The sequence below is a fragment of the Sus scrofa genome, chromosome 6, assembly GCF_054392235.1.
Source record: "Sus scrofa isolate SSC_HxYL_T2T_F1_AM1 chromosome 6, Sscrofa_HxYL_maternal_Yorkshire_Landrace_v2.0, whole genome shotgun sequence".
NCBI lineage: Eukaryota > Metazoa > Chordata > Mammalia > Artiodactyla > Suidae > Sus > Sus scrofa.
The window spans coordinates 12,142,491-12,164,018 of NC_139388.1; the positions used below are offsets into that span (position 1 = coordinate 12,142,491).

Consider the following 21,528-nt stretch of genomic DNA (forward strand, 5'->3'; position numbering starts at 1 on the left):
TTTCTTTTGATCGCCACACCTACAGCACATGGAGGTTCCCAGGCTAGGGGTCTAATCAGAGCCATAGCTGCCAGCCTACGCCACAGCCACAGCAACGTCAGATCCTAGCTGCGTCTGTGACCTACACCACAGCTCACGGCAACGCCAGATCCTTAACCCACTGAGCAAAGCCAGAGATCGAACCTGCAACCTCATGGTTCCTTGTTGGATTCGTTTCCGCTGTGCCACGACGGGAATTCCTGGTTCCATCTTTTCTTTACTTTTTTCGATTTTTCAGAAAAATCTATTCCAATGGAAGTATGTGAGATGTTCAATCTCAACACACTTTTGCCACCATTAATTTTATGTTACTAATTTTCACATCGTTTTCAATTGAATTTTCTAAAAATCTGATTTTAACACGTTTTTAACTATTATTGAAGACAACTATTTTTGTCTTAAAAATTGTTCCGCGACTTTCATATTGACATTGATGTTTCTCTTTTCTTTGTGCAGACTTCCTCTGTGTTACTCGTTTTGTAGTTCTGTTTATCTTATTTGAGATTATTTATTAAGAACAGGGCTCTATTTACATCTAAATAAGCACATATATACACATTTATGTGGACATGTACATATGTGTAAATGAGTATGTGTGCATTTAAATATATTTGTGTTGACATGTATACTTCTAATTTTTTTAATAAAAATTATTTTATTTTTATTATTATTTTTTAATTTATTTTTTCTCTTTTGCTTTTTAGGGCTGCACCTGTGGCACATGGAAGTTCCTAGTCCAGGGGTTGAATTGGAGCAGAAGCTGCTGGCCTACGCCACAGCCAGAGCAACGCCAGATCCGAGCCTCATCTGTGACCTACACTGCAGCTCACTGCAACACCAGATCCTTAACCCACTGAGTGAGGCCAGGGATCAAACCCACATCCTCATGAATAATAATCAGGTTCGTAACCTGCTGAGCCAGAATGAGAACTCCCATGTACTTAAAATTTAAACACGTTCCCTCTTTTCCACCTGACATCCATTGTACATGATTCTAGGGTCCATTCTAGGGACTACATGATTCTACATTCATTCTAGGGTCATGGGCCTGAGGAAAATCTGTGTATTTAACAGTCATCCTTATCCCCTGTTCTACAGTCTTCTAGACTTTACTATTTTCTTTACTAGTGGGTCCCAAGCCTGGCTGCAACACCTGAGGAGCCTTAACAGAAAGATGCCCAGGGAACCTCTGGCCCTGAAGGCAAGGACTCCCTATTCTCTGGTGTTCCTTTCCTTTACGTGGTGCTGGCTCACTCACATTCTTGGGGATGTTGCTTTCCGGGTCTTGGAGAGTTTGATTCACTTGTGATTCTGATGACTACCTTTCCTTTTGTTTTTCTTCTCTAGTTAAGCCACTCGGTTCATTCTGTTCCCTTGCATTCCCTTATCCTTCTATAGTTATGGGTCTCATTTTCCTTAGAATACACTTCTATAGCTGCTTATCTATTTTTTTCTTAGATTCCCAGAGCAATACTCAGTGAGAATGAAAAAATCCACTGCATATGGACCTGGTATATTCCCTAGAACCACAAAGCATCACAGAGCTGGGAAGAGGGGAGCTTGCCTCATGCACTTTATAGGGGTTATGCCACCCAACAATGACCACACCCGCCTCGGCTTGGTATTACTGCTCCCAATTCAGTGAAGAGAAAACAAAGACTGAGAAATATTCACCCCTCCAAGTTCTGTACCTAATCAACAAGAGACCTGGAACTTGAACTTAGATCTCTCCCCCGCCTCCAAATCCCATGGTGTTTGCACGACAACTATCTGATGGGCAGTCACAGATGGCATTGAGGTTAGGGGGGGATAAGATATGAGGGGACACAGCAAGGTGTGAAGAGGTGGCAGGGGCAAGAGGCCGAGGGAGGACATTCTGAAAAGAGGGAGGAAAAGGAGGAGGAGGGGGTGGAACTCAGGCACAAGGGCGAAGGGAATCAGATTTCCTAAGTGGGGAAAGTAAATAGGAGAGGAGCTTCAGTGGAAAGGAAAGTTTCAAAGGTCACACCAAGCGTTCAAACGTTTTCTGCATGATCCACACAACATAGCTATTCACATACGAAACACATTTCTCTTTGAAGTCCTGTCCTTCTCCCTGGAAGTCCAACCTCTCGTAAGACAACCCATGAGGGTGAGCGTGAACGTTAACAGAGTGGCTTTCTTGTACAGATGTCTTAGAATCTTCTCTGATTTCTAAAAGAAAATGCACCTGAACACTGCTGCTAGAAAAGAGAGTATGGGGAAGCAGCATGAAGGTTCAGAAGCAGGTGAGTCTAGGAACACACAGCTGAGTGGGTAGCAGTCAGACAGTAGAGAGGAACGCACTTCATCAGTAAAGTGTCCTAATGGAAGCAGTGTTTCCTCGGGGTTAATTCTCTTCACAAAGACGAGTTTTAGGCTTGTATATTGGGTGGTTAGGAGATATGGACAGATGGCCAACTGAGAGGCCCGCAGGAAAGGTCTTGCAATAACTTCATGAATGAGTCTTTAAGGCCCCACGGAGACAGAACTGCTGGGTCTCGAGAAAGTCTCACACAATGAGACGTTCCAACGGGAGAAAACACAACACCAGAACCATCGTTTAAGAGCAGAGTGGTTCTTAAAAGCAGAACAAAGAGTTAAAAGTAGTTTTCTGATTTCTCCTTGGGTTGCTAAAAAAAACCCTGTGTTTCCAGCAGCCTGTTCTAATTTTCAGTTATACCCAGAGGGTAACTGTCAACAATCCATGAAAAAGAGTCACAGGGAATAGTCCCTTTCAGAAAACAGAGTCATATTTTTATTAGCTCTTGGCCGTGATGAAACAAATCGTGTGTGTCACCTGCCCTTGCTAAGGGATCCACCCCGCGCATTCGTCGAGTATCACAACGAAGCCCTTTTCTGCCCAGTTCCCGGGTGAAGCCAGGGGAAGACTCTAAAGACAATCAAGGCTTTGAACAAAGCTCAGGGTCAACGGACCTTGTTCTTTTCTTCCGGCAATGGCATCTCTGTAACCTCCCGACTGTGACATGTTTGCTAAGCACCCACCCTTGGCAGCTCTATGCCAGCACCATGACAGCCAGAAAACGCTGCAGGAGCTGGTTATGTAAAGCCCAGGCTGGGCCCCGTGTGGGGGGACAGGGGGCCTCCATCTACGTACCTTTCTCGTTCACAAGCCGTGACTTCCTGCAGTAGTAGGTCAACTCCTGCTCGCAGTACTCTGCATGGTTGATTGTGGCCTGGAGCTGCTCCAGGCTGGCCACGTACTTGAAAGACCCAGCGTAGGGGTTCTCGGGATTGGTGTTTCGGACTCTCGTTATGTCAGAGCCATTGTGCTGTATGATGGTCCACGCCGTTTCTTGTAGGCAGAAATGGGGGAAGAAAGAGAGGAGACCATCACTAGTCTGCAAAAGTTAAAATAAATAAAGAAAATCAAAATCACCTTTTATCTGAGTCAACTTTCTCTAGTCATCAAACCTGAGAGGCAGAATCAACACAAGTGGACTCTCCAAATGTTTAAACCATAGTAAAGTGCTTCTTTTCCCTGAAATGCATACACGTGGCGTGCATTTGCACTGATTTTAGTCTACGTTGGCCACATCATTGAGCCAGAAGACATTCGCGCACTTGCAAACATGTTCCCTCTTTTCCACCTGAAATCCATTCTACATGATTCTAGGGTCCATTCTAGGGCAGGATAAGGGGATAAGGGTGACTGCTAATACACAGATTTTCCTCAGGTCCATGACCCTAGAATATTCATTAGGAATCATTAGGAAAACTGATTATTAAAGTCCGTGGTACATTTCATCAACTCTGACGGACATTCTACTTTCAGAAGATGCATCATTATTTTTCTTCAAGAGAGAAAAAACAATGCAACCTATTGTAACTGTAAAACATTGTTGACACACCCTGAATTCAGAGACATAACAACATGAAAAAACATGCATCTTTGAATTTTTTTAATATATATATTTTTAAATTTTCTCCCCCATTTTTTTTTTAAATTAGGGCCACACCTGCAGCATATGGAAGTTCCTGGGCTAGGGGTCGAATCAGAGCTGCAGCTGCTGGCCTACGCCACAGCCATAGCAACCCGGGATCCTTAACCCACTGAGTGAGGCCAGGGCTAGAACTCACACCCTCATGGATACTAGGCAGGTTCTTAACCCGCTGAGCCACAATGGGAACTATCTGAATATTTTAAATATTTTAAATGACACAATGTCAGTAACAATACTTCTAATCTTAGAAATCATTCATGCTGGCAGCAATAAGAAAGTCAAATTTTTACAGCCTATCTCTCATCAGACAACTTTTCAATATGAGTGCACATTGATTTCTTTTTAAATCAAACCTGAACTCTTCATTTTGGTACCCTGCATAGTTAGCAATGCGACAGGAAGTTACTCTTCTGAACACGTGACACAGCGTCTGCAACTCAACTAACACAAAAAATAAAATATCTTTGTGTATGTTCTAGAGCTGTCATTATTGGCACCTGGATGTCTGTAAACTGTTCCATCATACTCATCATCAAAATCATTTAGAGAAAATAAAAATCCTACAAGGTCGGTAACAGACAATAGGCATATTTATCTATCCTTCAACCCTCCTGGCAACAGGCTCCATATTATATTTACTGTGATATATGCAGGCCCAAGAACAAGTTAATCAAAAGGCCTCTAATGTAATAGGTGAGAAACAGATTGGAGGTTTGTCAAACTCTGCTATAAATGTGCTGTTCAGCCACATCACTCTTCTGTATTACAGAGAAGTATTCCAAATTGGAGAAAAACAGCAGGTAGAAAATGTTCCCCTCTTTTAAACTAATACCTCCAGATCAACAATCATACTAAAAAAGACATTTCACTCCCACCCCGCTCCTGGTCATAAGAATTTTGCATGGAGGGGCCTGCTAAACAAATGAGACAGGAGGCGAGTGTCACAGCTGTAATGCCTTCCACGTCTGGATCACTATTTTCTTCTGTAACGATGGCTGCTATTTTATTTCCACCGTGCATTTCCGGTCACCAAAGAGTTTCATCAATAAATGCGTTCCCTCAAAATGATCTATGAGCTAATGAAATTAATTATGGATGGCCAGACAGCAGGACAGGGCAGAGATCACTGGGAGGTGAAATCTGAGCCTCTATTTCCAAATTTAAAAAAAAAAAGGAAAGAAAAAGAGGTGGTATCTAGGAAGCAACAATAGCAGGTCTGAAATTCTATCATTAGAATTATATAACCTTGGCTATTAGAAATTGAAGCTTAAGAGTGCCTTCTGTGGCACAGCAGAAACGAATCCAACTAGGAGCCATGAGGTTGCAGGTTTGATCCCTGGCCTCACTCAGTGGGTTAAGGATCTGGTGTTGCTGTGTCTGTGGCGTAGGCCCGTGGCTATAGCTCCGATTAGACCCCTAGCCTGGGAACCTCCATATGTCGTGGGGGTGGCCCTAAAAGGACAAAAAGACTAAAAAAAAAAAAAAAAATTTAAGATTATTAACCAGGCAGAGCTGTAACCCCAGTCTCTTCTGGACTCTGCTTTCATTATTCAGCAGAATGATTCCTCTTTTTCTGGTGGTGAATCAATGGCGTGCATGAAGCAGCTCAACTCTGGCTGAGGCTTTGCCAAAAGAGCAGGACAATAAACCTACTTGCGGCCTTTGTCTCTTTGCCTTCCCCGGCGGTGAGTATCCACTGGGTCAGGATGAACACAGGACTCTATAAAGATCTTCTAAGGTGTGAGAAATCCAAGGCCATACTGCACGACAACTGTTAAAGGGCAGCTCATAGAAATGCTTCCTTTTGAAATTCTAACATCTCCATACTATGCTCGTTTCTGTAAGTGGTTTCATTTTCTAATAAAAAGTGCTACCCAGGATGCAGTTAGATGGATGCTGAGCTTATCAGACAATCTAGAGTCCAGGGCAAGGCAGAGACAAGGAAAGCCTCACAAAAGATTCTAAGCAATGGAAGTGAAAGCCCAGCATGCAGGGTTCAAATCTCCTGGGCTTTCCAAGCAGAAGAATCTCTGCCAACTTAGCCTAAAGCCTCTGTACTGTTTTTTAGGACAGGATCGTTTTCTCTGATGTATTTTACAAACACCTATTTGGCAATTACAACTATAAAAGTCACAGACTTCATAATTCCTAATTCAGCATTTTGTGATTTATTCTACTGGTTCCCCACCCCTCCGCCACTGGTCTGTGAGCTCTATTACAAGAGCGACAGGTTCTGACTTGCAAACTACACTAGCTCTGGCCTGTGGGCTCGACACAACATGCAAAAGACACTAGCTTTGGGAGGAATAGAAACAAAGCACTGTCCAGACCAGACAGAGCACAGCCGCCCAGGTATTCTGGCTGTGATGCTATGGTGGCTCTGAGATTCTCATCACCTCTTAGCAGTTTGGGAACTCTGCAAATAGGTATCCGATGCATTTGCCAAATAATGTTCAGGCTGAAACTTTGAGGGGTAGAAGATGCTGTCTCACTTGCAAGGCAGCAAGTTAAGATCTTACCTCCTAGACGAATTGTATCTGTTTAGCTCTCTCTGCCAATCTGTCTACCTACAGTGAGTGCCGAATGCACCTGCGCCCACTGGACTGGCACCATGAGAGAGGGACCTCCCAATTACAAGACCTGGAGTTTATGGAGGAGTGCTGGCCCAGCTTCTCCTCTCCAAAGAGGGAGAGGAACTTTGGCTCTGGAATGCAACAGATCTTCTCTGAGGAGACGGCAGACGAGCCTTTAGGGTTTGGTTTGGTCTTGTTCTTAATCATTCTTAGAAGGTAGGCAAATGCACCTGGGAGAGAGAAATTTTAAATCTCTCCAGAGAAATCCACTATCTCTAAGGTCTAAGACACATTTACATTAAATTATCCTTTAATACAGACTTCCAGTTTTTTGTTTTTGTTATGTGATTGCTTAGCAAGCAAGGCATTGTTTCCTTATAACAAGTAATTCTTGTCTATAGAAAAGCAAATTCTGCTTTGCTACGCAGACCAACTTCCACTCTGGAAAAAGCCAGTTTCGCCTCCCTTCGCACAGTCATTTCAAGAGTATTGATGTAGCAGGTATGTCTGTTCTTTGCATCTCCGAGAACTGGTTGTAACATCTTACCAGTTTTCTCATTAATAAGGTTAAACATTACACAAGATCTTCAAAATGGGTTGTATAGCTTTTATTTTATATCCGTGTAAGAGTCATGATTTTATTTTTTGGAGGGGAATTATCCTTTACCAAATGCAGAGAGAGTTGTCAAGGTAAGGAAACACAGGGAAATGAGTCGGAAGAGATAGCAGAAAATCTATGAAATTCATAAATACACTAAACCCTTGAAAGGTAATTTGGATCTACCAGTGAGTACCTCTCCCTGAAGTGATTTCTAATATATAGATTGTATGCAAAGCAACTGAGTAATTAACAACTTGATTTATCTTGGGCTGCCTGCTCTTTTTTAGCGTGATAACAGTGTAAAGAAAAAACATGCGGTTTAAGCAATACAGTTGCAGAGTGCATGTTTCTTCAGGATTAATAGCTGTGGGTGATAAGGTGATAAAGACCCTAAGAGTAGGCAGGAAGTGCTGCGTTCAAGAAAGCTGGGAGATGAAAAGACAGCTAGCATCCTGGAGCAAAACTTGACCTAAACAAGGCTGCATTTGAATAATGATGGCTAGTTATTAATTCTCATAGCTCTCAAGAAGGTTTTTATCATTGCCATCCCTAAAGTAAAAAAAAGTTCTGTTTTTAAAAATTGTTTTTGTTTTTATGGTTGCACCTGTGGCACGCGGAAGTTCCCGGCCAGGAGTTGAATTGGAGCTGCAGCTGAGGCTTACACCACAGCTGGGGCAACACTGGCTCTGAGCTGTAGCATCTTAGACCCATACCACAGCTGTGGCAATGCCAGATCCTTAACCCACTGAGAACCCACATGTTCTTGGGATCTTTTAGCTTGTTCATGATTAAAGATATTGAAATTCGTATGGAGTCATCTGTTGGGCAGTAATTCTAGACTCAGAACTGTTTTTTTTTTCTTTAATTTATTTAAGCTACATATCTGTAATCTAATGATTCAGCATTTTGTCATCTTGGTAATTGGTATAACTGGCTGCTCTATCTTAAGGATATGGGTTATTTTTTTGTTTTTGTCTTTTAGGGCCTCACTCGTGTCATAGGGAGGTTCCAAGCTAGGGGTCGAATCGGAGCTACAGCTGCCGGCCTACACCACAGCCACAGCAACTCGGGATCCCAAGCCACGTCTGTGAACTACACCACAGTTCACGGCAACGCCGGATTCTTAACCCACTGAGTGAGGCTGGGGATTGAACCTGCATCTTCGCAGAGACAACGCTGGGTTCTTCACTTCTTCACCTGTTGAGCCACAGCACATACTCCTACAAATACTTTTGCTATGATAAGTCTTCTGCTGTCAAGCCTGCTCAGGAGTCCCTCTCTCAGAATCACATAAGAAGCTTGTACTGAATTGATTAGAGACCCAAGCCTTGGTCTCTAAACTTAGTCAGTGGAACCAAATCCAGGAGTCTGGGTAGGGGGTGCAGTTGGGAAAAGGTGAGTTTAAGCCACGGACGGATCATTTTCACAGAAGTTAGAAAGCCAGGGCTGTCCCCTTCATCAATTACTCGGCACTGAAAAAAACTGTCCTTATAAGGCAGTGTTTGATAATGAGATATTTCTTAAACATAAAACTATTTCCTTATAGAAAAAGCTGTGACTTTAGTGTAGAAGACGAATAAAAAAAGGCTCTGTACATTTCAATAGGGACAACCAGCAGGGTTCATATTAACCTAATTATTTTAAAGTGATATTTAGAATATTCTGTTTAGAAAGACCCTTCAGTCTTTAACATAGCTGAGGACATCATCTGTTCAAAAGACATGTTCTTGGGATCTTTTAGCTTGTTCATGATTAAAGATATTGAAATTCATATGGAGTCATCTGTTGGGCAGTAATTCTAGACTCAGAACTGTTTTTTTTTTTTTAATTTATTTAAGCTACATATCTGTAATCTAACGATTCAGCATTTTGTCATCTTGGTAATTGGTATAACTGGCTGCTCTATCTTAAGGATATGGGCTATTTTTTGTTTTTGTTTTTGTTTTTGTCTTTTAGGGCCTCACTTGTGGCATAGGGAGGTTCCAAGCTAGGGGTCAAATCGGAGCTACAGCTGCCAGCCTACACCACAGCCACAGCAACTCGGGATCCCAAGCCACATCTGTGACCTACACCACAGCTCACGGCAACGCTGGATTCTTAACCCACTGAGCAAGGCCAGGGATCGAACCCGCATCCTCATGGCTCCTAGTTGGATGTGTTTCCACTGCACCACGACAGGACCTCCGATCTTGAGGATGTGTTATTGGCTACAAGCAGTGAGTCTTTGAGAGGATGGAGCCTTCTCCAGCTGGAATATTTTGGGGCTGGGAGAAGAGACCAAGGTTTTAGCTCTTGATCTCTCCCCAATAATATTCCTTAGCTGGCCTCCCTGAACCTCCCTGAGTCTTGGTTTCCTCATTTGCCAAAGCAGATCCATAAGGCAAGTTTCAAGTTGTAACATGTTATTTCTCACTAGGTTGTTAACATTCTGGGGGTGGCACTTTTGTTTGAGTATATTTCAATATTCCAGAGCTTCTGAAGACACTTCCTGTCTCCTAACTGGGTTATCTGTGTCTCCGCCCCCCACTGATGCTTTGCAAATGGCTTTAGGTTTTGTGAATGTCTGCTTTTTCATCAATACTTCCTGAGAATTTTGCTAAAGCCCCTTTAACCTCTCTGTGTGTGTACATATGTAAATTTAGTCAAATTATTGTAGATTCGAGGTGAGACACAGGTGCCTAAAAGAAGGCACATTAATTAGTAATGTACTAATGCGAGGTCGATGTTGATTTAATAGAAAAGAAACATTCAATAAGATGAAATTGATAATTCCTTTATCATTTAAGTGGTCATGACAAATGCACATGGCCTATAAATTACTGAATTATTATGCGTAATATAATTCAGGCATGTATGTGTGTGTACATAGTCAGTCCTGATTATCTGCAGATAATTATTATCTGTGAATTTGCCTACTCACCAAAATTTACTACTAACCCCCACATCAATACTTGAGGCACCCTCGCATGTGTGCAGACACAAAGCAGCAAAAAAACCTGAATTGCCCAATATGAATTTCAGTTGCCCAGCTAAGGTCGAACAGAGCCAGGCTCTGACTCTGTTTCAGCCCTCCAACTGGAAACACACATTCTTCTTGGGGTCTCTTTAGTGCCATGTTCTCTGTGCTTGGTGATTTTACTATTTAAAGTGGCCTCCACGCAGAGTTCTGAAGGGCTGTCCCGTGTTCACAAGCAGACAAAGGCTGTGATACGCCTTCCAAGAAAAACATGTCAAATAAGCTTCCTTCGGGTGTGAATGATAGTGCTGTTGGTTCTGAGTTCGATGTTAATGAATCAACAGCATGCATTAAATAAGGTGTCCCTAACCTGAAACACCAGTAAAACAAGGTTACGTATTGATGGGCTGATGAGACTATTATGACCAGAGGCTGGCAGGACCCTAATCTTACCGTATGTCCTCTGGGAGCAGGTGTCCAGTATTTACCAATTCAAATGCCTGTGGTTACTTTACAGAACACGACCACCACGGATAACAAGAAGTGCGTGTGTGTGTGTGTCTGTATGTGTTTGTGCTTCAAAGCTTTAAAGAGTACAGGTACTTATCAACTTAGAGGTATCTGGTTCACAGGATCAAAACTTCCTAAGCGTGTGTATGTGAATAGTTTAGGATGTTTTGGTGGGGACTCAGTGAGAGATGATTAAACCTCACTCACAATAGGAAAAAAAAAATCAAAAAGTTATTTGATGCTAGAACCCCTGTCTTTCATTTTCAAAATGGTCCTTTCTCTCCATAAAGTCGTGGCACACTTATTATGTTTAATTGTCACATAGCAGAGCAGAGGGTTCTCTAAAGTTTGAGAACCACGGGTCTAAAAGAGCAATTCCCAAACCAGTGTGCACATAAGAATCATTTGGGAAGATTTTAAAAAATACTGCTTTCCTCGTCTCACCCTAGCCCTCCTGCCTCAGGGTGCTGCCTGGGAATCTGTACTGTGCAGCCTTGGGGTTCCACTGAGGGATAAACCTGGAGGAATTGGCAGCTGTCTTAGGTTGCTCTGGCACACGGGGCAGCGCTGTGGCCTGACGGTTTGTGCCCCCATCAAAATTCATGGGTGGAGTCACTAACCGCCAAAGGTAATGGTATTACTAGGTGGCACCTCTGGGAGGTCATGAGGTCAACAGGGTGGAGCCCTCATGAAAGGGATGAGGACTCTTAGAAAAAGAGACCCCACGGAGCCCCTTCTATCACGTGAAGCCCCTTCTATCACAGGAAGTCTGCAACCCAGAAGAGAGCCCTCCCCTGAAGATGCTGGCGCTGTGATCTTGGGTTAGGGTTAGGGTTAGGGTTAAAACTGTGGGAAATACATTTCTCTTGTTAACAGGCTACCCAGTCTGTGGTATTTCGCTAGAGCAGCCCAAACAGATGAAGTCAGGTGGCATCCTCAGGGATGCTGAGAGCACACAGGACGTTGTGCTATAGGAAAACTTCTAAAGATCCATTCTATAGTAATTTCCCCAAATATCTGTCGCCAAGGTTTTACCACTACCCAGCAGTTTTTGGAATTACATATTAATACAAAGGGACTGTTGTTCCCATATTCAGCTGCCTTCTCAGTATCTCATATGAAGGTGTAACAGACACCTCGAATTCCGAATGTGTGAAACTGAGATCCTGATCTTGCCCCACAGACCTTTTCTGATCACATCTCAAATAACGGCAACTCAATCACCAATGGACAGTTGCTCAAGCCAAAAATGTGGTGGGAGTCTTGGTTTCCTTTTTTCTCACCCCGTACACATAATCAATAAGAAAACTGAATCTTGGAGTTTCGTCATGGCGCAGTGGAAACGAATCCCAGTAGGAACCATGAGGTTTCAGGTTCGATCCCCGGCCTCGCTCAGTGGGTTAAGGATCCAGCATTGCCGTGAGCTGTGGTGTAGGTCGCAGATGAGGCTCAGATCTGGTTTTGCTGTGGCTGTGGTGTAGGCCAGCAGCTGTAGCTCTGATTCGACCCCTATGGGAACCTCCATATGCCGTGGGTGTGACCCTAAAAAGAGACAAAAAAAAAAAAAAAGGAGAAAAGAAAGCTGAATCGCCAGCCGTCTACATGGCTATCCTCCTGTGAAAGCCACCATCATTGGCTCTTGCCTGGATTCCAGCATTACTGTACTTGGTCCCCAAATGGGCTTCCTAACTCCTGTTATACACATACATTTTATCCATGTGTATGTATGCATTTGGTATATACATGCATATGTAGGTATGTACATGTCTTCTAACACCTTCCTACCCCTGCTCCCAGATAGGCGTTTCCCAACACAGGCTCAATCATGATCCAATTAAAGGAAGTTAGACTACACCCACCGTTGCTTGAAACTCTCCAATGTCCTCTCATTCAGAACGAAAACCAGAATGAACACATCGTAAGGTCCCATGACTCTTCCTGTCCTGCCCTAGCCCATCTGATTCCCTCTTGCTCTCCAATCAGTTAACTCATCATGCTCCAGCCACACTGGATCTGGTAAGATCACCTTTCTCAGGACTTGGCACTTGTTCTTTCCTCTGCCTGGAAGGCTCTTTCCTTAGATATTCATTGCCTGATTTTAAGTAGTGAATTCTCTGCCACACCTCCTGCTCCAATTTAATATTTCCTTTTTCTGTTTATTTTGCTCCATAAAACACTGACTTTCTAACACAGCACTATCAAATGTAAACTTTCTGCAATGATGGGATATGTGGCTATTGGACAGTTAAAAGGTGGCTAGTGAGACAGAGGGACTGACTTAAATTAACCTTATCTTAATGAATTAATTTAAATTTGTAAAATTTGTCTCAATTCATTTAGTCATATTAATTAATTTTAATTCTATGTGACTCTAAATGGGAATTTGTCGCTAGTGTGCACCATATTGGACATGACAGTTCATCTGTCATTTGTGTTTGATGATGAAGGGATGAAGATTCCTTTTTACAGTATTTCCATAAATTTCCCCCAGCATCACTGATTGAAAAGATCATCTTTCCTTCACTGTAAATCAATGCCAACTTTGCGATGAATCAACTATCCATATTTGAGTGAATCTACCTATAGATTGTCTATTTTGTTTAAGTGGTCTATTTGTTTATCCTTGTGCCAATCACACACTGTTTTACTTAATCTATCAGTATAATGTCTATAATCTGGTAGAGTTGAGTCCTCTAACTTTATTCTTTAAGATTGACTTGGTGCTTCCTGACCCTTCAAATTAGCTGATAAATTTTAGAATCTTCTTGCCAATTCTCCCAAATCAGTTACACCAACTGACAAACACCCTGCTGAAGTTTTAATCAAGGTTTGCACTGAATCAATATGTAGTTGGGAAGAACTGAATTTATACCACCATATTGAGTTTTCTAATCAATGAAAGTTTTATATTTCTCGATTTAATTAGGATTTAACTTATCTCAAGATTATTTTACATTGATCTGAGTAAAAGCTGTGAACATCTTTCTTTAGGTTTATTACCATGTATTTGAGATTTTTGATGCTAATACAAATAGACTCTTCCAAAATTTCATTTTAATTGCTTATTGGTAGCACACAGAAATGAAATTAAGTCTTATGTTAACTTGATATTTAGTGACATTCCTAAATTTTAATAGTTAACCTATAGATTATTGAGAATATTCCCAATACATAACCTTGTCACCTACAAATAATGACAGTTATAGTTCTTCCTTTCCAATATGTCTTTCATTTCTTTCTCTTGCTTTATTACACTGGCTAGGATTTCTAATACAATGGTGAACAGAGTGATAATAGCACGTCCTTGTGTTAATGTTGGTAAAAAGTTTTTTTGTGAGCACTCTTTAACATATTAAGCAAATTTTCTTCTATTTATAATTTACTGAGTTTTCATTTTTTCTTTATCATGAATAGATACTGAATTTAATCAAACACATTTTCTATGACTATGATTTCCTATTTAAATTTATGTAAGTCAAGAATGCCAGAATAAAATTCATGTTTACCCAAATTTAAAAGTAAATATTTTTCAAAGCTGTCACATGCATCAATATTTTTAGTTTTGCTATTATTTAAAATATTTTTCAACTTCAGTTTTATTGACAAAAATCATATACATTTAAGGTATACAGCGTGATGCTTTCATATAAATATACCCTGTGAAATGATCACCATAATCAAGATAATTAGCATTCATACCAAACATAGTTACTTTTTTTTTCCTTTTCATTCCCCATGCTGTGCCCCTCTAGCAATCACCTGTTTGTTCTCTGTATCTATGAGTCTGTTTCTGTTTTGTTATATTTGTTCATTTCTCTTGTTTTCTGGATTCAGCATGTGAGTAAGAACACATGGTATGTATTACTCTTCTCAGAGGAATAAAGTCTCTCCATTTTGTTGGGGAACTAATAAGACGATACATTTATTATTAGATGTTCTACACAGATACCACATGCAAATAAAATAATGGCATTTTAAATCATTACCATTGAACAAATTTTTTTTTTTTTTTGTCTTTTGTCTTTTTAGGGCCTCATCCATGGCATGTGGAGGTTCCCAGGCTAGGAGTAGAATCAGAGCTGTAGCTGCTGGCCTACACCAGAGCCAGAGCAACATGGGATCAGAGCTGGGTCTGCGACCTACACCACAGCTCACAGCAATGCTGGATCCTTAACCCACTGAGCAAGGCCAGGAATCAAACCTGCGTCCTCATGGATGCTAGTCAGATTCGTTTCTGTTGAGCCATGACAGGAGCTCCACCATTAAACTATTTTTAAAGATTTACCTTAAGTTCTGTTGAACAATACCCATTTTAATCAAGTTGCAAATTAGGTCAACTTTTTACTAGTTTCACTTTAATCTTGTGTTTAAAGCATTCACGCAAATTTAACTATTAAATGAAAGTTGATTAACTCACCAGTCATATTGCAATATAGAAGAAATGGTTCCAGAGGACCACTTCCATCTGAATCTATATAGTAAAACCCTGAAGTGTTTCCTCTATGCTTATAGGCTTCACATGACTGCTCATAGATAGCTGTAAAAAAAAATAGGGATCATCATAAATGAAGCAGTATAAAATTAACATCTTAAATTTTAATTTGAACACGAAATACTCCAAGTCTTGAAATTTAATATGTACATACCTGACCAGGAGAAAAGGTAACATATCCTTTAAAACAAAACTCATTTTTTAAAATTAACAGGGATGAAAGGAGGTGAGATTTTAAAAAAGGAAGAATGAGATTGTATTTCATGACATTTTATCACTGAAAGAATAGGGGATTATGCAGTCAAAACAAAAATTTATTTTATTTTTACATTAGGTAAAAACGACAAAAGAGAAGGTAGGTGTTTTGAATGTTCAGATACTTACAAATTCAACGTGATATCCATTTTGGACATCCATCCAAATGGATCTTTTGACAACCATTTTCAAATATTAATAACCTAACATCTGAAACACAATAGTGTAATCTCTTTAAAGAATCTACTCTTGCCCAACAATTATGCAATAGAAAAGTTTTAAATAAGCCTGTAAGTATTCTCCTTTCTCGCATAAAATTATCCACAGATAAAATCCTTTTTTTTCATAAAACAAATATGATTTACAAAGCTCCTCATCAATAATTTAAAAAGTAATTTACAAAAGTAACTTTCTCTAATGCTCTGTAATGAGAATTTAAGATAATTAAAATTCAAAGCACAAGAAATATTTATTTAAATATGCCCTCAAGTGGTCTCAATGTGTTCTGATCCATAATTGGATGTTTTTAATTGTACAGTTATGTATTTGTCACGAACAAGGTTTGATATTAACAATTGCATATGATGTGCTCATCTCATGGAACGCTTGGCCATTGTCAGGGTGATTTCCATCAAACTTTTAATGTCGTTAAATGAGAAATAAACCATTCCTTGAACGTCCTTCCTCGATCTAGTCTAAATTTTTGAAAATGATGTTAATGAGTTTTTAGGCAACATGAAATAATGTAACTAATTTGCTCAGAGTCACAGAAATTTCAGATGCCCATACAAATTTACTGCTCCACTCCACATTTTCTTGGTGTTACTTGGTTCTTTTTGTATATTACATAGAAATATAAGATGGATTGTTTTCTGGTCACATTTGTATTTTGTGCAGTGAAGTGGGCATATGAAAATGGTTTATTTATATATTCCTACACACACGTACAAGTTCATAAATTCCTTGAAGGAAGTTGGCAGGATGCACGCATAACTTTGCAGGAAGGCTGGTGTTAGAAGGACACATGATGGCATGTGGATAACTGAGAGTATGTTTGCTTTACGTGTATTGCTTGATTTGTTTTATAACATGACTGTTTAACATGTTATTTTCTAATAAAACCATTTACAAGACCCCGCCACTGACCCTCCCTCTGCTCAGGCTAATGAAAGTCATGGCTTTACTACAATCAGGTTTGTCATCCTGGCCCCATTTCTCAGGTCATTGGCAAAAAACCTTCTGCTCTCTTTAGACTACCTGCTGAGAAGAACCTAATAAAATAATTCAATGATTGCATCCAAATTGCTGGTCACAGATAAAAATATTTATGTACCATCTAATTTTTCTGGCTCAGAGCTATTTGTGTTTCTATTTAGATTCCGTCATTGATAAAAGTTGAAGATAAACAATTAGTCCATTAAAACATATTCCATTCACTTTCTATTCTGAGTTGGTTACTATAATTGGGATAATGGAGGATATGAAAAATTTAAAAACACGGTCCTCTTGCTGCTGCTGACTCAGGACGAGGAACTTGGCCCTGGCTTCGGCAACAGCGGGCATTCTCCCTGATCTTAGGAGGCTCCAAACCGCACAAGTGGATGTCCCAGGGATGACATTAGCTGCAGTGGTGGCAGCCGGGACGTACCCCTGCTCATGTCCTCTCCAGCCCCAGGTCAGGACTTCTCAGGGCCCCTGGAGACTCTGGGGCTGGGAGCCCAGGACTCCCGTCTCAACTCTGGCAGGAGTACAAAGCTGCGCATCGTGAAGAGACAAGTGCGGTGAGGCTGACAACGGTACCTAATGCCAAGGAGACAGGCCATAGTACTAGGAATTCAACTGCTCAGCAATGGCAGCAGTAATAGGAATAAAAATGGAGTGGAAAAAAAAACAGACATTGAGGGGTCTCTCCATCCTGTGTCCTGAACAAGTGGACAAGAAAATGACATGAGACACCAGCACCGCATGCTATCGCTTCCGTGCGGAATCTAAAAAAAGGACACAATGACCTTCTTTGCAGAACAGATACTGACTCACAGACTTTGAAAAACGTAGGGTTTTCAAAGGAGACACGTTGGGGGTGGGGGATGGGCCGGGGGTTTGGGATGGAAAAGCTATAAAATTGGGTTGTGATGATTGTTATACATGTAGTAAAATTCATTGACTACTAAAAAAGGACAAAAAAAAGAAAATGACATCAGTCTGACAACACATGCCAACAGGTCACCGGAAAAAAAAAAAAAAGAAAGAAAAAAAAGCATGGCTTCTAACACAGGAAAAGAGGACAGGTGGTGACCCCAGGCTCTGGAGTATAACGGCAGAAAGTGTTCACATTCTCACTGTGCCTCCACTATTTCAGGTGCTCTGGGCACGGTGATTAATGCATTAATAGGCACCTACTAAGGTGGTCAGCAGAATTAAATGAGTTGGGACATGTAAAACACTAAAGCAGTACCCGGCATTTAGAAAATACTCAGTAAAATTAACTATTGTGATTAATACCATTATCTTGTCCTCATCATCCTTATTAATGGGGTTGCAAAAGGATTTAAAGATTCTGCAGTGTACTGTGTATTTATCCTTGGCTGCCTTTGTTTTCTTTTTTTTTTTTTTTTTTTTTTTTGTCTTTTTTTTGTTGTTGTTGTTGTTGTTGTTGTTATTGTTGCTATTTCTTGGGCCGCTCCCGCGGCATATGGAGGTTCCCAGGCTAGGGGTTGAATCAGAGCTGTAGCCACCGGCCTACACCAGAGCCACAGCAACGCGGGATCTGAGCCACGACTGCAACCTACACCACAGCTCACGGCAACGCCGGATCGTTAACCCACTGAGCAAGGGCAGGGACCGAACCCGCAACCTCATGGTTCCTAGTCGGATTCGTTAACCACTGCGCCACGACGGGAACTCCTGCCTTTGTTTTCTATATGTAGTTTCTCTTTGCCAGGTCTCCTACTATTTTCCGTCCTGTTTTATTTCATGTATTTCTTTTCTTAAACCTATTATTTTTTACATTATTTTATTTTGGCCGCAGCATACAGCAGCTTGATGTGGGATCTCAGTCCCCAGGCCAGGGACTGAACCCAGGCCACGGCGGTGAAAGCATTGACTCGTAACCACTAAACCACTAGGGAACTCCCTCTTATGTATTTTTATTTGCTACTTTCACGACTTTATGGAGAGAGGTGTGGATTAAAAATAAACAAGAAGTAAACTGGATGCTAAGATGCTGGGTTGTGTATTCTAACACATGGTTGTACCTAAGTAGACGTACATATGCACAGCAAAGGGAAGGAAAATGAAACGAGGGAATCAGAACAGAAGAAAGAGCAAGCAGGTGTGTGTGGCTTACAGTTGTGGCAAGTGGCTCCGCTGTAACCAGTGTTTGCACAGTTGCAGTGAAAGGTGTCCCAGGACTGGGAGCATTCACCTCCGTGTTCACAGTAGTTGGGCAAACACCTAAAAGAAGGTGCAGAAGGAATTACTACTCTTCATTTTGAGACATCATAAAATATTGATAATTTACACACGATCATGTGAAAGAAGAATGTTGAGAGGAACGTAAAGAGTAAACAGACCATGACTCATTGATATTCAGTCTGTCATCATGGCACCTGAATCACAGAACGAAACCTTAGATCAATAAATTCATCAGATTTCAACCCATTCTCAGGTAGCTGCGACTGCCTCATTTTCAGCCTGTCCATCTATATCACGGCCCTTTCTTTTCCCTTAGTGACATAATGCTAATTCAACATGTTGCCAGAAATACCTATCGTTTACATGAAATGACACTTAATCATATGGATTTACTACAGGGAGTATTTAAAGGAAGAAGGAAAACAGAAGAGGGAAGGAAAGTAAGAAGTGGGAGGGAAGAACATCTCTCTTCACCTGCCGTGTACATCCAGGGATGCTGAAGGTGTAGGTGCAGATCACAGATTTCAAGCAGTGGGTCAAGCTATGCAAGGTGCTCAATCAAAATCACAGGTGCTCCCAGGACATTTTAAAAATTTCAGAGAAATACAGGCATACTCAACATCTGTCAGAGACAGTGCAACTTACTAGCTTGTGGGACTTCAACTTCAATATTAGATCATAATACATTCCTTTTTTTTTTTTTTTTTTTGTCTTTTTGCCATTTCTTGGGTCGCTCCCGCGGCCTCTGGAGGTTCCCAGGCTAGGAGTCGAATCGGAGCTGTAGCTGCTGGCCTGCACCAGAGCCCCAGCAATGCAGGATCTGAGCCGCGTCTATGACCTACACCACAGCTCATGGCAACGCTGGATCCTTAACCCACTGAGCAAGGGCAGGGATCGAACCCGCAACTGCATGGTTCTTAGTCGGATTCGTTAACCACTGCACCACGACGGGAACACCCGTTCCTTTTTTTTTTTATTGTTCTTTCACCATTTTTTCCCCATACAATTTTTTTTCTACTGTACAGCATGGTGACCCAGTTACACATACATGTATACATTCTTTTTTCTCCCATTATCATGCTCCGTCATAAGTGACTAGACATAGTTCTCACTGCTACACAGCAGGATCTCATTGCTAATCCATTCCAAAAACAACAGAACTACTGAAAATCCAGTTTCTCAAAGATACTTTGAGAAACTGGATCTTCAGTAGTTGATTTAAAAAAAGCACAGTGTGAAATCATGTTGAACAAAAATGAGGGTAGTCCCTCATTTTTGGAATCAGACCATTTGGAATCAGGTCTGATTCCAAATTTTAAAAGACTGTACAGTACATTAAAAATACAGTTAAAATATTTTTCAAATTAAATTATATATATATATATACACACACATACATAATTCAAAAATATAAGTGGTATATGTATATATTACTTTTTCAAAAGGTTCCTAAATTGTTAGGACGTAAACACAAAATTGCTTGGAAATAAGCCACTTTTTAAATGAAAATGAATTTTAAATGAAAGCATTAGTTGTATCTTTGGCTTGAGACACTGTGAACAAATTGCTGAAATAATAAGGTACCAGGGACAAAAAAGCTGAGGAGCTTCTGGTATCAACTAAATAGCCGTGATCAAATAATAGATGCTTTTTTGAAATAAAATTGAGAGTTCTATTAAGGCTTGAAGTGTTCTAATTCACTCCAGATTAGAAAATAAATAAATTACAAGACCCATCAAAAATATATTCTTGATGAAGTTTCTGCCACCTCCTTTGTTAAAACTAAGGCTGGGAACATCATGTCTTGCTTATAGGACTTTTCCAATTTTAACTGAAAATAATGTTATTGATTTTTTGATTTTTACTAATTATGAAACATAGATATCTGCTGTACAGAAATCGAACAATCCAGTTAACAACAGAGAAGAAATGTAGTCTGTAATCTCAATACATATAAAATTACCACAATAATCACGTGTGTGTGTAAAATGTATTGCATTCATAAAAGTCATCATAAAGTACATGCTACTTTACAACCTGCTTTTTAAGGATTCAAAAATAAATATGGGCATCTTTCCAGGCCAATTAGGTTTATAAGAATTCTAGCATTTTTATAGATTCACAGGAATCCACTCAAAGAATAAAGACGTATTTAATTTTTAAGTATTTCAAATCAACAACAACCTACAAGAAAGAGGGAATTATTTTAAAAATTAAAACAAAAATAATCCTATTTGGTGATCAGAAAAGGACAGAGAAAGCTATGCTTTTTTTTTTTTCTTTCTTTTTAGGGCTGCATCCATGGCATATGGAAGTTCCCAGGCTAGGGGTCAAATCAGAGCTACAGCTGCAGGCCTACACCACAGCCAGAGCAACTCGGGGTCTGAGCTGCATCTGTGACCTGCACCACAGCTCACAACAACGCTGGATCCTTAACCCACTGAGCAAGGCTAGGGATGTAACCCACACCCTCATGGATCCTAGTTGGGCTCGTTAACCACTGAGCCATGAAGGGAACTCCCAAGAAGGCTATTCTTTAACAGAGCTCAAATCATGTTTTAAAAGGAAGCAGACATAAGTGACTAAAAATGCCTAAAATTCTGAAAAATGAGTCCTTAATTATTGTGATACATGGGCCATTTCTATTTGATCTAGTGCTGAAAGAGATTGAATCCATCTTCCTTTATTCCTGATAGACTTGATTT

At 40.6% G+C, this 21,528-nt stretch overlaps 1 protein-coding gene across 5 annotated transcripts in view; it reads right to left on the bottom strand.

The window, feature by feature from the left end:
* Positions 1-21,528, bottom strand: part of CNTNAP4 (contactin associated protein family member 4) — a 278,799-nt gene that overhangs the window by 69,123 nt on the left and 188,148 nt on the right. For all 5 annotated transcript variants that reach the window (XR_014805402.1, XM_084959528.1, XM_021097086.2 and 2 more), the window contains 3 exons: positions 18,756-18,862; positions 15,080-15,199; positions 3,176-3,373 (listed from right to left, as the gene is read on the bottom strand). Coding sequence is in view for 4 of the 5 variants with exons in the window: in XM_084959528.1 (XP_084815654.1) it covers positions 3,176-3,373; positions 15,080-15,199; positions 18,756-18,862 (425 nt within the window). In the remaining variant the exon portion in view is untranslated. The remainder of the gene's footprint in view (positions 1-3,175; positions 3,374-15,079; positions 15,200-18,755; positions 18,863-21,528) is intronic.